Genomic DNA, 15379 nt, shown 5'->3' with positions numbered 1-15379 from the left:
TTAATCCAAATGCTTACCTTGAACAACAAACACTGTCGGTTGACATAGACGTGCAGTTGCCACACAGACACCATGGATTTTGCCACACTCTCGCCTCCTCACCTCTCTGATCATTTTCATTTTGATGTACATTTTGAGTAATGTCTTCTATATTAGCCTGATTGCTTATGTTACGCTCGGGTTCAAATCTAAGACATGAACACTTATCGCTGTGTTATAGAGTAGAATGTGAATTTGTATTTAGTTGAATGAGGACATCCCGTTTTCCAGATCTAATTTACTTGGAACTGATTTGTTCGATAATGTTAGCTTGTTAAAACTGTTAAAAGAATGCTTGCTTGTCTCTTTTATTTTGTCGTTCTGCCACAAACTATGTGATTTAGTCATCATCAGTGAAAGCTATTTGAAATGATTTGTTCACTTAGGGGCTGGGTTATTAGTTTAGTTAGTTTACTCACAAAAATGCTAATCTTACCTGGCTGTAATTAAGTAATCCTGAAGACTTTGGTTAGATTTTTCAGGTGTGTTTGATTAGGGATGGAGCTGAACTCTGCAGGACAGTGCGGCTGCCCTCCAGAACAGGTGTTGTGTCAAACTCCGTTTCCCTGTACGGATAGGTCTCCACTAGCCCTGTCCCCACCCAAACGGAGGGAAAAAAAACCCCAACATGCTGTGCTCATGCCACTGAGGTACTATGGAAAGCCCTAAAGCTCAAAACTAATGTTTTTAAAGACTATCATCTGTAGAATGTTGTATTTCAGAAGTAAAAGGCATATTTCATGACAGAACTATGTTTGTTGTGGTTTTTTTATGTCTTTATTAGCACAAACACCTACTGTTATTTCCTTAAATAAATAATGTAATATTTATGAGAGTTTTCATTTTGAAAATTGTAGACTTCTGGAAAAAACCTGTGCCCACTCACATAACTGTGATTTTCTAGGCTAAATATGCGACCATTCTCAAAAGGCACAATATCTGGACATATTGATCATATTTTCTCTTAGTACAGTTTAGTCTTTATTGTTTTTTTAAATGCAATTGTGTGATTTGGCCATAAGAGAGCTCCATTGCCCACTTTAGTTCAGCTGTTTAGAATAAACTAAATCTGATGGTTTTCTGTCCCAACAAGTAAACTTTTACTGCAATTTCACTACAAGGAAGTGCTAATTTTAGCGGCATCAAGCTATCCTGTACTTTACAACACAGCTTTGAAAGATTGTAAAAACAACTTCAAAAGGGAGTCTGCCTGGTTTGCAGTGTCATTGAAAACAGGAACAGATGGTATATTTAACAGATGGAAACGTATATTTTTTTTAATTGCTTCAAATATTGTCTGACATTTTACTACTGTAAAACATGATTACATATGAAAACTTCAGTTCCCTGAAGTATGATGATGATCTCATATCCTATTCCCACCCATATTCACAGCTGCATCTGACAAAAATATGCATGCTTCAAGCCTAGTGTGATCGTGGCATATGACTGCGTCTGAAATCATGTACTACCTACTACACAATAGGCGAAAAGCAGTAAGCCAGAGGGGTCATATGTCTGAATTCACAGTAGGCGAGAAATACCCGGATACTGCTTCCGGCGAGATTTTGCAGTATGCAACCAATGGACACAAAAATCCCATAATGCAACAGGTCTGGTGTGGACGAGCTCAGAAAAAAAAACGCGGAAAACAGCAGGTCAGTTCTTTTTAAGTATTAAACCTTGGTTAAACAGGACTTGTTTAACAATACCCAAATAAATTGTTAAGGAGTTGAAGTTTTAAACAACAAAACAGTTCTCACAGCATTTGAAACCTTTTTGTGATCTCAATCATGCCTTAGCCGGCCAAGATAACAGTAACGAATTTACCTCAGCCTGATAACACTGCCCACATTAAATTACTAACGGATTCTGTAGTGCCACTCACCTAGTCAGGAAGCATGAATCAGATCTGGCATAATTGCTGTTTTATGGTTAATTACCAGGGACCAATGTTTAAGCAGTGAATGTTTTTTCACTTGTTTAGATTATTAGAGTGGCATTGTGATCGATTTTTACAATGGTAGTGTTTTAGTAGTATTTAACTTGATAGTTTCTTAAAATACATTTGTTTTGTTTTATTTATTGTTACTTGTTCTTTTAGATGTACAGTAAGTTTCCTGAAAATCATTTGACAGGCACAATGACATAGTTTGCAATTAAATGTCTTTTTAATAATAATTAATGAAAAAAAAATGACAAACCTCAATTCTGTTGTCCAGTTGTTATTTCACAAAATTACAACATGAAACTGTACATCTGCACTACATTTGTAAGATAAACTACAATGTATTCAATGTAAATATATACATTTTGTAAACATTTGTACATAGGAATAATCTAGATAATACAATATATCTAATATCTATATTACAAAAGATCTCATACAAAATCTAATTATACATTCACCTTGGTTTGTCTATATTTACATATGTTAATAGAAATTAATACAATATACTTAATACAATAATAAAAATAATACACAAAATGTTCATGTACTGCACTATGAACAGAAACTTAATTCATACCATTGACAAATACACATCCATGTAAACATTACAGTAATACACATCTAGCTTTTCTTTCATGAACACTACAAAGGAATCATCTCACCAAATCATCTGTATTGTGAGATCTGATTTTGTGTTAGTCACAAAGTCACACCACAGTAGACCAGTCACTGCAAGCTGGTCTTGAACCTGCCAATAATACTTATGGGTCTCTTATGAGACAGGATAGTGGACTGCCATGAGGTATGGGACCAAACTGTGAGGGGACCAACTCTATTTTTGACATACACTCTTGTTCATTATTAGTCCATAAAGCTTTCATGTTAGCATATACAATGTTTGTTTACTTACTGTTATTAGTGTCTTTCCAAATGCAGAAAAGAAAAAAAGACAATATACTTGCCTGTGTCTTTGGACGATGCCATCTCTGTGGCTCACTCGTGCAGGCCAGTGGTGGTGGGACAGACTGTAAACTAAGCTGCACATAGTGGGCCGTCTGATACATTATAGCTGTCAGATGGTTACACAACCCTTTACCAGCTACACATATAGGCAGAAACACAAACATCCTCTTCCGACCCAAATGTCATCTGTTTGAAAAGACAACAGTTTAGCTAGGGAATTGTAATTTTGTGCTGTCAGCTAAATAAAGTGTTGTTAAATGAAAGCTGCAAACTGCAGTAAAAGCAAGACATAGTGATACTCTACAACCGGAAAAGGAAAGAAAAAGGTCATAAATTCACATGTTAAAATTAAAGGAATTCCTCTTTGATCGGTAACACCTAGCTCTAACTACCACCTTGCGATCAACAACATTTGAGAGTGAACACACAAAATTGTTAGCATTCATACTACTGCAAATGTAAGCGCCAACTAGTTGTCAACTTACCTTGATAACTGTGTACAAATTCCTCAACGAAAAATTTATATCCATTGCTCAGCCTTGATTCTTTAGTTGTAGAGTGCTCTCTAACAACTCGGTTAACGTCCTCGAACCCGAGTCGTGGCAGGGTCAAGAGAGAGAAGTAGTGGAGAATCTCCCCATGTTTACTCTGCATACAACACAGTAACTCATGCCACGGCGGAAATAACGTTAGACCGTGGTGACGTGTTTCCGATTTGTGTGAAAAATGCTTATCGTATTCATACTACGCACACATACTGATTAGTACGTACTGTTTCAATCGAATGCAGTATGTACTGTCACCGTATGTGATTCCGGACACAGCCTATGTATTTATATGTCTATGGTTCCATACTGCAGAATCGAGGCGGAAGTAGTAGGTCATCCGGTTATTTCTTGCTTACTGTTTTGTGAGTACTGGGAATCCGGATATACTACTCATTTGGCGTACTGCTTTTCGCCTACTGTACAGTAGGGTAGTAGGGATATTCGGACGCAGCCAATGTCGAAGGTAGTTACGTCATCGCGCCGCTCGCCGTAGAGCGAAACAAACATGGCGACAGAGTGGACCGGACATGGCTGCTTGCTAACTTTAGTCGTAGTCCTTTGGAGCTCTGTGGGCGGTCAGACGGAGATAACGAGCGTTGGCTGGAGCCAGATACTGGGAATGAGACTGGAGAGGAGCAACAAACCAGCCACAATCACCGAGGACGGTGTCATTCAGGTAACAGAAGAGAGCAGCGTCCAGCTCAGGTTTTACGGGCTGCAGCTCAGTTCGGACTCCGCGTCCCAAATCCGGTTCATGGAGATCGGCGAAGAAGAGGATGACAAAGACTTGGTAAACAGTGTCGATTTTACCAAAGACATTAGCGTCGGAACTTATATGAACGTTAGCAGTCGAGGGACATCAGGTGTGGTGAATGTACACGTTAAGCCGCTTCGCAAAACTGAGCGCGAGCGGGAATACGTCGTGTGCATCAGGAGTCCGGAAGATAAGTGGCACCTGCTGACGGAGAACGACGGTAGGATACGAGTTGTGGAGGAGAAAACTTCTCTGCTCCCTCTGTGGCTTCAGATCATCCTGGTATCATGCCTGCTTGTCCTGTCCGGCATGTTCAGTGGACTCAATCTGGGGCTCATGGCATTAGATCCGATGGAGCTTCGCATAGTGCAGAGTTGTGGTACTGATAAAGAAAAGAGGTATGCCCGCAAAATCGAGCCCATTCGTAGGAAAGGGAATTACTTGCTTTGCTCCTTATTGCTTGGTAATGTCCTTGTAAATACCACGCTTACTATCTTGCTGGATGATCTTATTGGATCAGGCTTTGGCGCAGTAGTGGCATCCACTGTGGGCATCGTGATCTTTGGGGAGATCGTGCCACAGGCGCTTTGTTCTCGCCATGGTTTGGCGGTCGGTGCCAACACCATCCTGCTGACCAAATTTTTCATGCTCCTCACCTTCCCACTGTCGTTTCCCATCAGCAAGCTACTGGACTGGGTTCTGGGCCAGGAAATTGGCACAGTGTACAACCGGGAGAAACTAGTGGAGATGCTCAAGGTGACGGAACCATACAATGACTTGGTCAAGGAGGAGCTCAACATGATTCAGGGTGCATTAGAGCTGAGGACCAAAACAGTGGAGGATGTCATGACGCCACTGAACAACTGCTTCATGATCAAATCTGATGCTGTGCTAGACTTCAACACCATGTCCGAGATCATGGAGAGCGGCTACACACGCATCCCCGTCTACGAAGATGAACGCTCCAACATCGTTGACATCTTGTATGTAAAGGACTTGGCCTTTGTTGATCCAGATGACTGCACAACACTTAAAACGGTCACCAAGTTTTACAACCACCCAGTCCACTTTGTCTTCCACGACACCAAGCTGGATGCCATGTTAGAGGAGTTCAAAAAAGGTGAGTCATTTCATTGTGAGGTCTATAAATGATTAAGAATTGTTGACCAAATTCTTTAAATGTATTGGGTGTATTAAAACTGAATTGCTGAAGTCTAATCTGTTTAAACTGATTTTGAGTCCACAACCTTGCACTCCTTGGGACCTGATTCAATAACCACCACATGACTTCTATATTCGCTTACTCTGCAGTGTTTTTGCACAATCATATTAATTAGTGAAACCACAGAAGTGTTTTATGCTAGCATAATAATCTGCTAGTACTAAAGTAATTATGGGACTTTATTAAATTAGTAAATTCTTGTTCCATTTCTCAGTGAAATACCTGACTTTGTAATTTGCAATCACTTGGACTACAACATCATGATTTAAGGATTTATGGTATTGTATTAAATATTTGTTCAAATGCACAGTTTGAAGAATATATGAAAAATGATATTAGTTTTGTGGTTTCATGTTTGCTTCTTACACTAAATTATATGAATTATTATGGTTCTGTAACATCACTCATCCCTAATCCTAAGACCTGTGCATTGACTCTAGTTTGATTGTGGATACAGATGTAAGTAACTCTGAACCATGGCTTATGTACCGCAAATATAAGAATGTGTGCCAACATGGTCAAGTCAGAAACATGACTTGATGAAAAATGAAAAATGACTCCTTCCAGCACATCTGTTATGCCTGTCACATGCTTTTCTTTATGATCACCAGCATACTCTGCTGTGATGTGAATAGGGCTGCAACTAACGATTATTTTCATAATCGATTGTTTATTTATGTATTTATTTATTTATCTATCGATTAATCAGATGGGGGGGGGCGACTTTCAGTAACATTTTTTCGTTTAAAAAAAAGTAATGCATAAATGTGTATTTATTTATTTATTTATTTATTTATTTAGTATTTATGCATTGCTTTTTATGGATGCACAAAAAGCCCTGAATTAAACTACAGTCCTAAATTAATAGTAAAAACTCCCTTTCACTGCACCTTATTGTTTTACTTTTGATCATAGTGTTTTAATTAGACATTACAGATCTTACTTGTGCTCCTACTGCAAGTTAGTAGCATCGCGGGCGGCCTTGTTACTAATAGATCACTTCCGTTATAATAAACGACTGAAGTTACACTGCAAGCACACAAATACACCATATAATGACAATAAACTTAATTTAAACTAAACCTTTTAAGCAACTTACACCAGTTTCCCCAACCCCTTACACACAGTGGAGCATTTTGGATACAAACATAAGTTTGTGCTTGTGCATCACTGTCGTGTTTCCCTGCTACACAAACTCCGCTTTATAAAGTTTTATCTACTCTGCTGTGTTTAATATAAAATGTTGTCCTGCCTTAGAGGACTTGGAGGTTGCACACGTTCTTCCTCAGTCAGTTGACGATTACACCTCTGTCTGATGTCTGATGGTAACTGAGGTCATGTTGGGAATACAAGGTAACGTTGACATAAACAGTAAACTGAAGAAAGTCATTGTCTGTGACTCTGGGTGTCTGCTAAAGCTAGCAGCATCACATTATGTGTTTGATGTCATGCGCCACTGACTAGGAAGTGGCTTATACTTCCGGGGACGGGGGAAGGGGGGGTTTTTTGGTCGGTGATTCATTTCACTGTCGCAGCGTCGGGTCTAAAATTTTTAGCGGTGCCGAGTTTACAGAGCTTACAAACTGCAGTTTTGACATCATTCCACACAGGAGACATCATCTTTACAAAATCGATGTGTTTTCTCGCCCTCTTTTTTTGATTGACAGGATATAATCGGCCCTGATCATTGGAAGAATTTATGCATTATTTTTTATGGATGCACAAAAAGCACGGAATTAAACTACAGTCCTAAATTAATAATAAATATTCTGGTGTGTGTCGGTGTGTTTTGGGTTCTTTACAGTCTAATATAATTGGACAAACAGTTGTGTAAAGTTTTAGTCTGAAGTTTATATTTGTAACACTCAGTTTGTAGATTTTATTTTAATGAAACTAAAAAATGGTACTGAAAGTTTGCCCCCTATCTGATTAATCGAAGGGGGAAAAAAAAAACGGCCAACTAATCGATTATGAAAATAATCGTTAGTTGTGGCCCTAATCTTGAGTCTAAAATGGTTTCACCCCCACTCTACCAGGCAAATCTCACCTGGCCATAGTGCAGAGGGTGAATAATGAGGGAGAAGGAGACCCCTTCTATGAGGTGCTTGGTTTGGTAACGCTGGAAGACGTTATTGAAGAGATCATCAAGTCAGAGATCCTGGATGAGTCTGATCTCTACAGTGAGTTGCCATGAATATATCCTTTTTTGCTTTATTATTGGCAATAGTATCCTTCGGGTTAGTTTAATGCTTGATTTCTTTCTTTCTTAGCTGACAACCGAAACAAAAAGAAAGTGGACCCAAATAAAAACAAGAGGGATTTTTCAGCCTTCAAATACGAAAGTGAATCTAAAGTGAAGATCTCTCCCCAGCTGCTCTTAGCTGCTCATCGGTTCATGGCTACTGGTGAGCTCATTGCAGCTTCTCTGTTGAACATAGACTTCCTCCAAATAATTTGTGTACAAACACTGTTTTATATCTAAATAATATTAATGGTATACATATTTTTTCTCAGAGGTGAGCCTCTTTAGTCCACTACAGATATCAGACAAGATTTTGCTGCGAATCCTGAAGCATCCCGACGTCATCCAGGATCTACGGTTCAATGAAAATGAAAAGCGCTCACAGCATCACTACTTATATCAGCGTGGCAAGCCTGTCGACTATTTCATTCTCATCTTGCAGGTAAGCTTTAATTTATCACTTACAAATCGTGACACTTGCTTCTTATTAGCATATCATTGCCTATTTTATCAGGGAAACCTGCCATATAATTTACTTTGTAGGCATACAGTTACTGACTATACTCCATCTGTTGCTATGCACTATTTATCAGCCTTGGATGGAATGAAAACAACAAGACTACAGCTAAATGGATATTATTTGGGTTATGAATCATTCTCAGCACAGAAGTAACATGGCTGTAGCATCTATCACGTGTGTGGTGCTGGTATGTGTGTATCAGGCACAGCAGTGTCGCTGAGGTTTGTGAACAACTCCGTAAACAGGACTATTGGCTGAGCAGTCCACTAAACCAAAACTATCTAGCCTGCAGCAGTTCTTTTGTCACTTACCATTGATGTTGGGCTAGAAGATGATTAACACAGTGTGTGCATGTGGAAAAATGAGCTTTAGCTGCTAACTTTGCAAAGCTGATATTTCTATTAAAGTGGGCAGTAAGAGTGCACAGTTTAAAAAAAAAACAAAAAAAATCCTGGCAAAGCTGCTGTGTCTGAAACACAAAAATTCCATTATTTTTTTTTAGAATTACTGCCATGTTGAGAATACTATCTAAGCTCCATTGGCTAATAATAATATTTATTATTATTATTATTATTAGTGGTGCTTGTTATTATTATTATTATTATTATTATTAATGATGATAATAATAATATCATCATCATTAATAATAATAATAATAATAATAATAATAATAATTTATATAGAGCCTTTCTCAAGCTCAGTCGCTTTACAGAGTCCAACAGTAAGCAAGTAACAAAGACAATAATAAGTATCACATACAAAGATCTTATATAACAAGACATAATGGAGATAGCAGTTGGATGGAGGTAAGCTGAAATGTCAGGAAACAGATAGAGATAGTATATTGAAGGAGAGGAGCTGCTGATAGAGACTGATAAAACTGAGAAAAAGAGATCAGTTTTAAGTTTAATTTGAAGGAAAAACGAGGTGAAGCTTCTAGGTGGCTTTGTGGAAGGCAATGCTACACCACTGAAAGGACTTCCACCCAAGGATTAAAGTCTACAGGACCATAACAAGGTATGTATGGGTGTAAATGGGTACCCCAAGACAGCTATTTGAAAAATAGTAACAGCACCAGCTATAGCAAATAGTGCAAACAATGGTTCTTTTAAATAAAGGATATTTAAAGAAAGGATATTAAAAAATGTTTGCATTATTTGCTATCGATGGCTTCCCCCTTACTATTTTTGTACAACTTAGTGAACCCTTCTTTCTCAACAGAGTAAATGGGGACATGAAATGTCACCGCAGCTAGTAAGTCAACTTGGGGTATTCTTCTCGAATCAGAGTTCCTTCACCATTTATGGAGTGACATCAAATCTGCATGGATGCGCTGTTTGTTTTTTGTTTGTTTATTTTTTTATTCTAAGCGCATAATGTTTTTGGTAGCACAGGCTGTAAGAAGCGTTTATCAGGTTAAGAAGGCTGTGTTTTTCTTTGTATCGGTTTCTGTTTCATGCCTTAGATAATGGAGGGTAATCTTGTGTACCAAACCTTTCAACAGGTGAGAAGGACTGCTGTTGGCCTTGGAAGGCATTAAAAATTAAATCTGCTGGTAACACCCATGTTACCATGCACAAGTACACACTGTTTATTCAGTATCATTCAATGTTGATAAACAAAAACATAAACTAAACTTATAATTAATAATTACTTATATATAATATCTCACAAAAGTGAGTACACCCCTCACATTTTTGTAAATATTTGATTATATCTTTTAATGTGACAACACTGAAGAAATGACACTTTGCTACAATGTAAAGTAGTGAGTGTACAGCTTGTGTAACAGTGTAAATTTGCTGTCCCCTCAAAATAACTCAACACACAGCCATTAATGTCTAAACCGCTGGCAACAAAAGTGAGTACACCCCTAAGTGAAAATGTCCAAATTGGGCCCAAAGTGTCAATATTTTGTGTGGCCACCATTATTTTCCAGCACTCCCTTAATCCTCTTGGGCATAGAGTTCACCAGAGCTTCACAGGTTGCCACTGGAGTCCTCTTCCACTCCTCCATGACGATATCACGGAGCTGGTGGATGTTAGAGACCTTGTGCTCCTCCACCTTCCATTTGAGAATGCCCCACAGATGCTCAATAGGGTTTAGGTCTGGAGACATGCTTGGCCAGTCCATCACCTTCACCCTCAGCTTTTTTTAGCAAGGTCATCATGCTGGAATACTGCCCTGCGGCCCAGTCTCCGAAGGGAGGGGATCATGCTCTGCTTCAGTATGTCACAGTACATGTTGGCATTCATGGTTCCCTCAATGAACTGTAGCTCTCCAGTGCCGGCAGCACTCATGCAGCCCCAGACCATGACACTCCCACCACCATGCTTGACTGTAGGCAAGACACATTTATCTTTGTACTCCTCACCTGGTTGCTGCCACACATGCTTGACACCATCTGAACCAAATAAGTTTATCTTGGTCTCATCAGACCACAGGACATGGTTCCAGTAATCCATGTCCTTAGTCTACTTGTCTTCAGCAAACTGTATGCCAGCTTTCTTGTTCATCATCTTTAGAAGAGGCTTCCTTCTGGGACGACAGCCATGCAGACCAATTTGATGCAGTGTGCAGGCTTCCTTCTTGGACGACAGCCATGCAGACCAATTTGATGCAGTGTGCGGCGTATGGTCTGAGCACTGACAGGCTGACCCCCCACCCCTTCAACCTCTGCTGCAATGCTGGCAGCACTCATACGTCTATTTTCCAAACACAACCTCTGGATATGATGCTGAGCACGTGCACTCAACTTCTTTGGTCGACCATGGCGAGGCCTGTTCAGAGTGGAACCTGTTAAACCACTGCTCTGTTCCTGTTCCCATGCTTGACTGTAGGCAAGACACACTTGTCTTTGTACTCCTCACCTGGTTGCCGCCAAACACGCTTGACACCATCTGAACCAAATAAGATTATCTTGGTCTCATAATCCATGTCCTTAGTCTACTTGTCTTCAGCAAACTGTATGCCAGCTTTCTTGTTCATCATCTTTAGAAGAGGCTTCCTTCTGGGACGACAGCCATGCAGACCAATTTGATGCAGTGTGCGGCGTATGGTCTGAGCACTGACAGGCTGACCCCCCACCCCTTCAACCTCTGCAGCAATACTGGTAGCACTCATACGGCTATTCATTGAGGGAACCATGAATCCCAACATGTACTGTGACATACTGAAGCAGAGCATGATCAGTATGCAGTATTCCAGCATGATAACGACCCCAAACACACCTCCAAGACGACCACTGCCTTGCTAAAGAAGCTGAGGGTGAAGGTGATGGACTGACCAAGCATGTCTCCAGGCCTAAACCCTATTGAGCATCTGTGGGGCATCCTCAAATGGATGGTGGAGGAGCACAAGGTCTCTAACATCCACCAGCTCCGTGATGTCATCATGGAGAGGTGGAGGAGGACTCCAGTGGCAACCTGTGAAGCTCTGGTGAACTCCATGCCCAAGAGGGTTAAGGCAGTGCTGGAAAATAATGGTGGCCACACAAAATATTGACACTTTGGGCCCAATTTGGACATTTTCACTTAGGGGTGTACTCACTTTTGTTGCCAGTGGTTTAGACATTAATGGCTGTGTGTTGAGTTATTTTGAGGGGACAGTAAATTTACACTGTTACACAAGCTGTACACCCACTACTTTACATTGTAGCAAAGTGTCATTTCTTCAGTGTTGTCACATTAAAAGATATAATCAAATATTTACAAAAATGTGAGGGGTGTACTCACTTTTGTGAGATACTGTGTGTGTGTATATATATATATATATATATATATATATATATATATATATATATATATATATATATATATATATATATATATATATATATAAAATGATTAAATATTACATATCTGTGAGCGGCAAATGAATGTTAAGGTGAAATTAGAGTCAGGTGTTTTAAATCAGTGGGAATACAATCAGGTGTGAGTGAGCTCCGTGTTTTATTTAAAGAACAGGGATCTATCACAGTCTGATTTTCACAACATGTTTGGAAGTATATCATGGCACTAACAAATACCACTATACCAAAAAGTAATATTTGACTATTACAGTGACATCAACATCCTTATCTACATCTGTAAAAATACAGATAATACATTATTTGGCCAAAGGTTTGTGGACACCTGACTATTACACCTATATGTGTGTAACTGTTACCAGAAAGTTGGAAACACACATAGTATGTCTTTGTATGCTATAGCATTACAATTCCCTTCACTGGAACTAAGGGGCCCAAACCTGTTCCAGCATGACAATGCCCCTGAGCACAGTGAGGTCCATGAAGACATAGTTTGCCAAGTTTGGAGTGGAAGAATTTGAGTGGCCTACAACCTCAACCTCAATGAACACAACTCAAATGCTCATTGTGTCCCAGGCCTCCTCATCTGACATCATTTCCTGACCTTGCTAATGCTCTTGAGGCTGAATTGGCAAATCCCCACAGCCACTTTCCAAAATGTAATGGAAACTATAAGGCAGTGGTAGCTCAGTGGTTAAGACAGTGGACTCCTGATTGGAAGGTTGTGAATTGTAAGGTGCCATTGTAAGGAGATAATCAATGACTACGTTTACCTGGACAGCAGTAATCTAATTATTGACCTTATTCCGAATAAGACCATATTGTGATTAAGGTGTTTACATGAGTCGCTTTTAGAATATTCCTTTCATGTTCCCGTTTTACGTTATAAAACAGTTTGGGGTGTTTTTATTTTTAATTTTTACGAACGCTTCAAGTGCAGTTAATTATTTGCCATGCTATATGTGCAAATAGACGACTGCTTGAAGCCGTAGGCTGCATCCGAAACGGCATACTTACCTACTATATAGTAGCTGAGGTACATGTATTTCGCCTACTATGAAGTAGGTAAGTACACGGTTTCGGACACAGCCGTGCGCTCTTGTTTGCCGTATAACAGTTGAGTACTGCCGTGTGTGTACGTGTCCTGTCGCAAAATGCGGTGAAAACTCCCACACGACGTTAATAGTGTGATTAAGGTGTGTACATGTCTGTAATGCATGTCGATAATGTGACTAAAACAGGAATACACAATGTCTTAATTTGATTTGTGTTTACTTCGAGTATGACTTTTTAATTATTAATTTAATTAAGGAAATTAAAAATTGCATACAAAATGTTATTCACTTTACCTTTCAGTGATTTTAATGTTATTGCTGATCAGTGTATGGATGTGATGGTCAGGTGTCCACAAAACTTTAACTATATAGTGTATTACATTATCGTATTGGTAAAGCATAACATTAATTAGATTTTAGATTTCCCTAGTACTGAATACTAACCGGTCGCTGTCATGTTGATAAGATCACAATTATACAATACTATCGAAGGCCTTTGTCATTGGAATGTGACAATGCCAAAACGTGTGAAAAAACATGTTGTTTTTTTGTTTTTTCATATCACATCTAGAACCTTATGTAAATTGTTGAACAATGGACCAACACTGGTGTGATTATTAGTGGTGGCTTGGCGGTTAAGGCTCTGGGTTACTGATCGGAAGGTCGGGGGTTCAAGCCCCAGCACTACCAAGCTGCCATAGTTGGGCACTAGAGCAAGGCCCTTAACCCTCTCTGCTCCAGGGGCATTGTATCATGGCTGACCCTGCACTCTGACTCTAGCTTCCTGACATGCTGGGGTATGCGAAGAAAAGAATTTCACTGTGCTGTAATGTATATATGATCAATAAAGACTCATTATCATTATCACTAGCCTACATGTTTACATAAACCCTTTGTGACTAGCAGTCTGTCACAAAGTCAGTACACTTTGTACGTCCTATGCTTGTTACCATTAGTGATTGTTCATGCATGTCCTTCTCTTGGTGTAGTGTTTCACAGAGAGGGATGGTGCAGTGTGTATGACCTTTTTTATATTGTATTCACAAGGCCTGCCCTTCACTAATTAATCCCTCTTGCGTAACGGAGACAGAAAGTCCTGCTGCATTGTGAGCTTGTGTATCACAGCACCACTTGCACCACTTCCTGCACCCCCCAACGCACATATACAGTGGGGGAAATAAGTATTGAACGTGTTAAAAAAAAAATTTTGTAAATATATTTACAATGAGGTTATTCATGTGAAATTTTCACCAGACATCAGTATTAACTCGAGAAATCTGGAAATATAAAGAATTCACAACATTAAAGTCTATAAATAAAGTTATGTGTAATAAAGTGGAATGACACAGGAAAAAGTATTGAACACACTAAGAAAAAGCCATTCTCCAAGGTAAGGCAAGGAACCAGCTGAAATCCATAAGTAATTATAAAGTAATTATACCTCCTATCTGTGCAAATTAATATCAGCTTGGGTAGTAAATTGATGGTCTATAAAAAGGCTTTTCGTTACCAAGGTGTCACACAAGAAACAAACAAATAGCTCTCCTAAGACCGTGGGGGCATTATCTGCAATTGAAGGAACATCACTCCATCGTCTGACCAGGGAGTCAGAAGAATAGACAGAAGAGTAGACCAAGAGCCAAGGACCACTCAAAGAGCTCCAGAAACACTTGGAGGCAGCAGGTGCCATTATCACAGAGAAAACAATAAGCAATGCACTCCACTGCCATGGCCTGTATGCACGCTCACCCCACAGGACTCCCCTGCTATAGAAAAGGCATGTCGAAGCTCGTTTAAAGTTTGCTACAACTCATTCGGACAAGCCTATGAAATACCGGGGAGAGTGTAGTCTTGTCAGACAAGAGCAAATTTGAACTTTTTGGCTGTCATATTACACACCATATTTGGAGAGAAATGGCACTGCACATCACCCTTAAAACACTATACCAACAGTGAAGTATGGAGGTGGAAGCATCATGGTGTGGGGCTGTTTTTCACCGCATGGTACTGGCAGACTTCATATAACTGAAGGAACGATGAATGGAGCCATTTACCGAGAGATTCTTTAGAAGAATCTGCCGCCATCCACCAGGATGATGAAGATGAGACGTGGGTGGACCTTCCAGCAGGACAACGATCCGAAGCATACAGCAATGGAAACTCTTAATTGGTTTCAGAGAAAAAAAATCCAGGCATTAGAATGGCCCAGTCAGTCACCTGACTTGAATCCAATTGAACAAGATTTAAAGACAATATGTTTAGAAGAGTGGGCCAGA

General features: G+C 39.6%; 1 protein-coding gene across 4 annotated transcripts in view; it reads left to right on the top strand.

The window, feature by feature from the left end:
• The first annotated feature begins 3706 nt into the window (after positions 1 to 3706).
• Positions 3707 to 15379, top strand: part of LOC128620129 (metal transporter CNNM4) — a 40121-nt gene continuing 28448 nt past the window's right edge. For all 4 annotated transcript variants that reach the window (XM_053644817.1, XM_053644816.1, XM_053644819.1 and 1 more), the window contains exons 1-4: positions 3707 to 5375; positions 7514 to 7657; positions 7748 to 7882; positions 7992 to 8161. In XM_053644817.1, coding sequence (XP_053500792.1) covers positions 4007 to 5375; positions 7514 to 7657; positions 7748 to 7882; positions 7992 to 8161 — 1818 coding nt within the window. In that variant the 5' untranslated portion in view covers positions 3707 to 4006. The remainder of the gene's footprint in view (positions 5376 to 7513; positions 7658 to 7747; positions 7883 to 7991; positions 8162 to 15379) is intronic.

Source organism: Ictalurus furcatus, chromosome 16 (genome assembly GCF_023375685.1).
Source record: "Ictalurus furcatus strain D&B chromosome 16, Billie_1.0, whole genome shotgun sequence".
Taxonomy (NCBI): Eukaryota; Metazoa; Chordata; class Actinopteri; order Siluriformes; family Ictaluridae; genus Ictalurus; species Ictalurus furcatus.
Note: the sequence above shows the minus strand (reverse complement) of the source record. Positions and strands in the feature narration are given on the sequence as shown.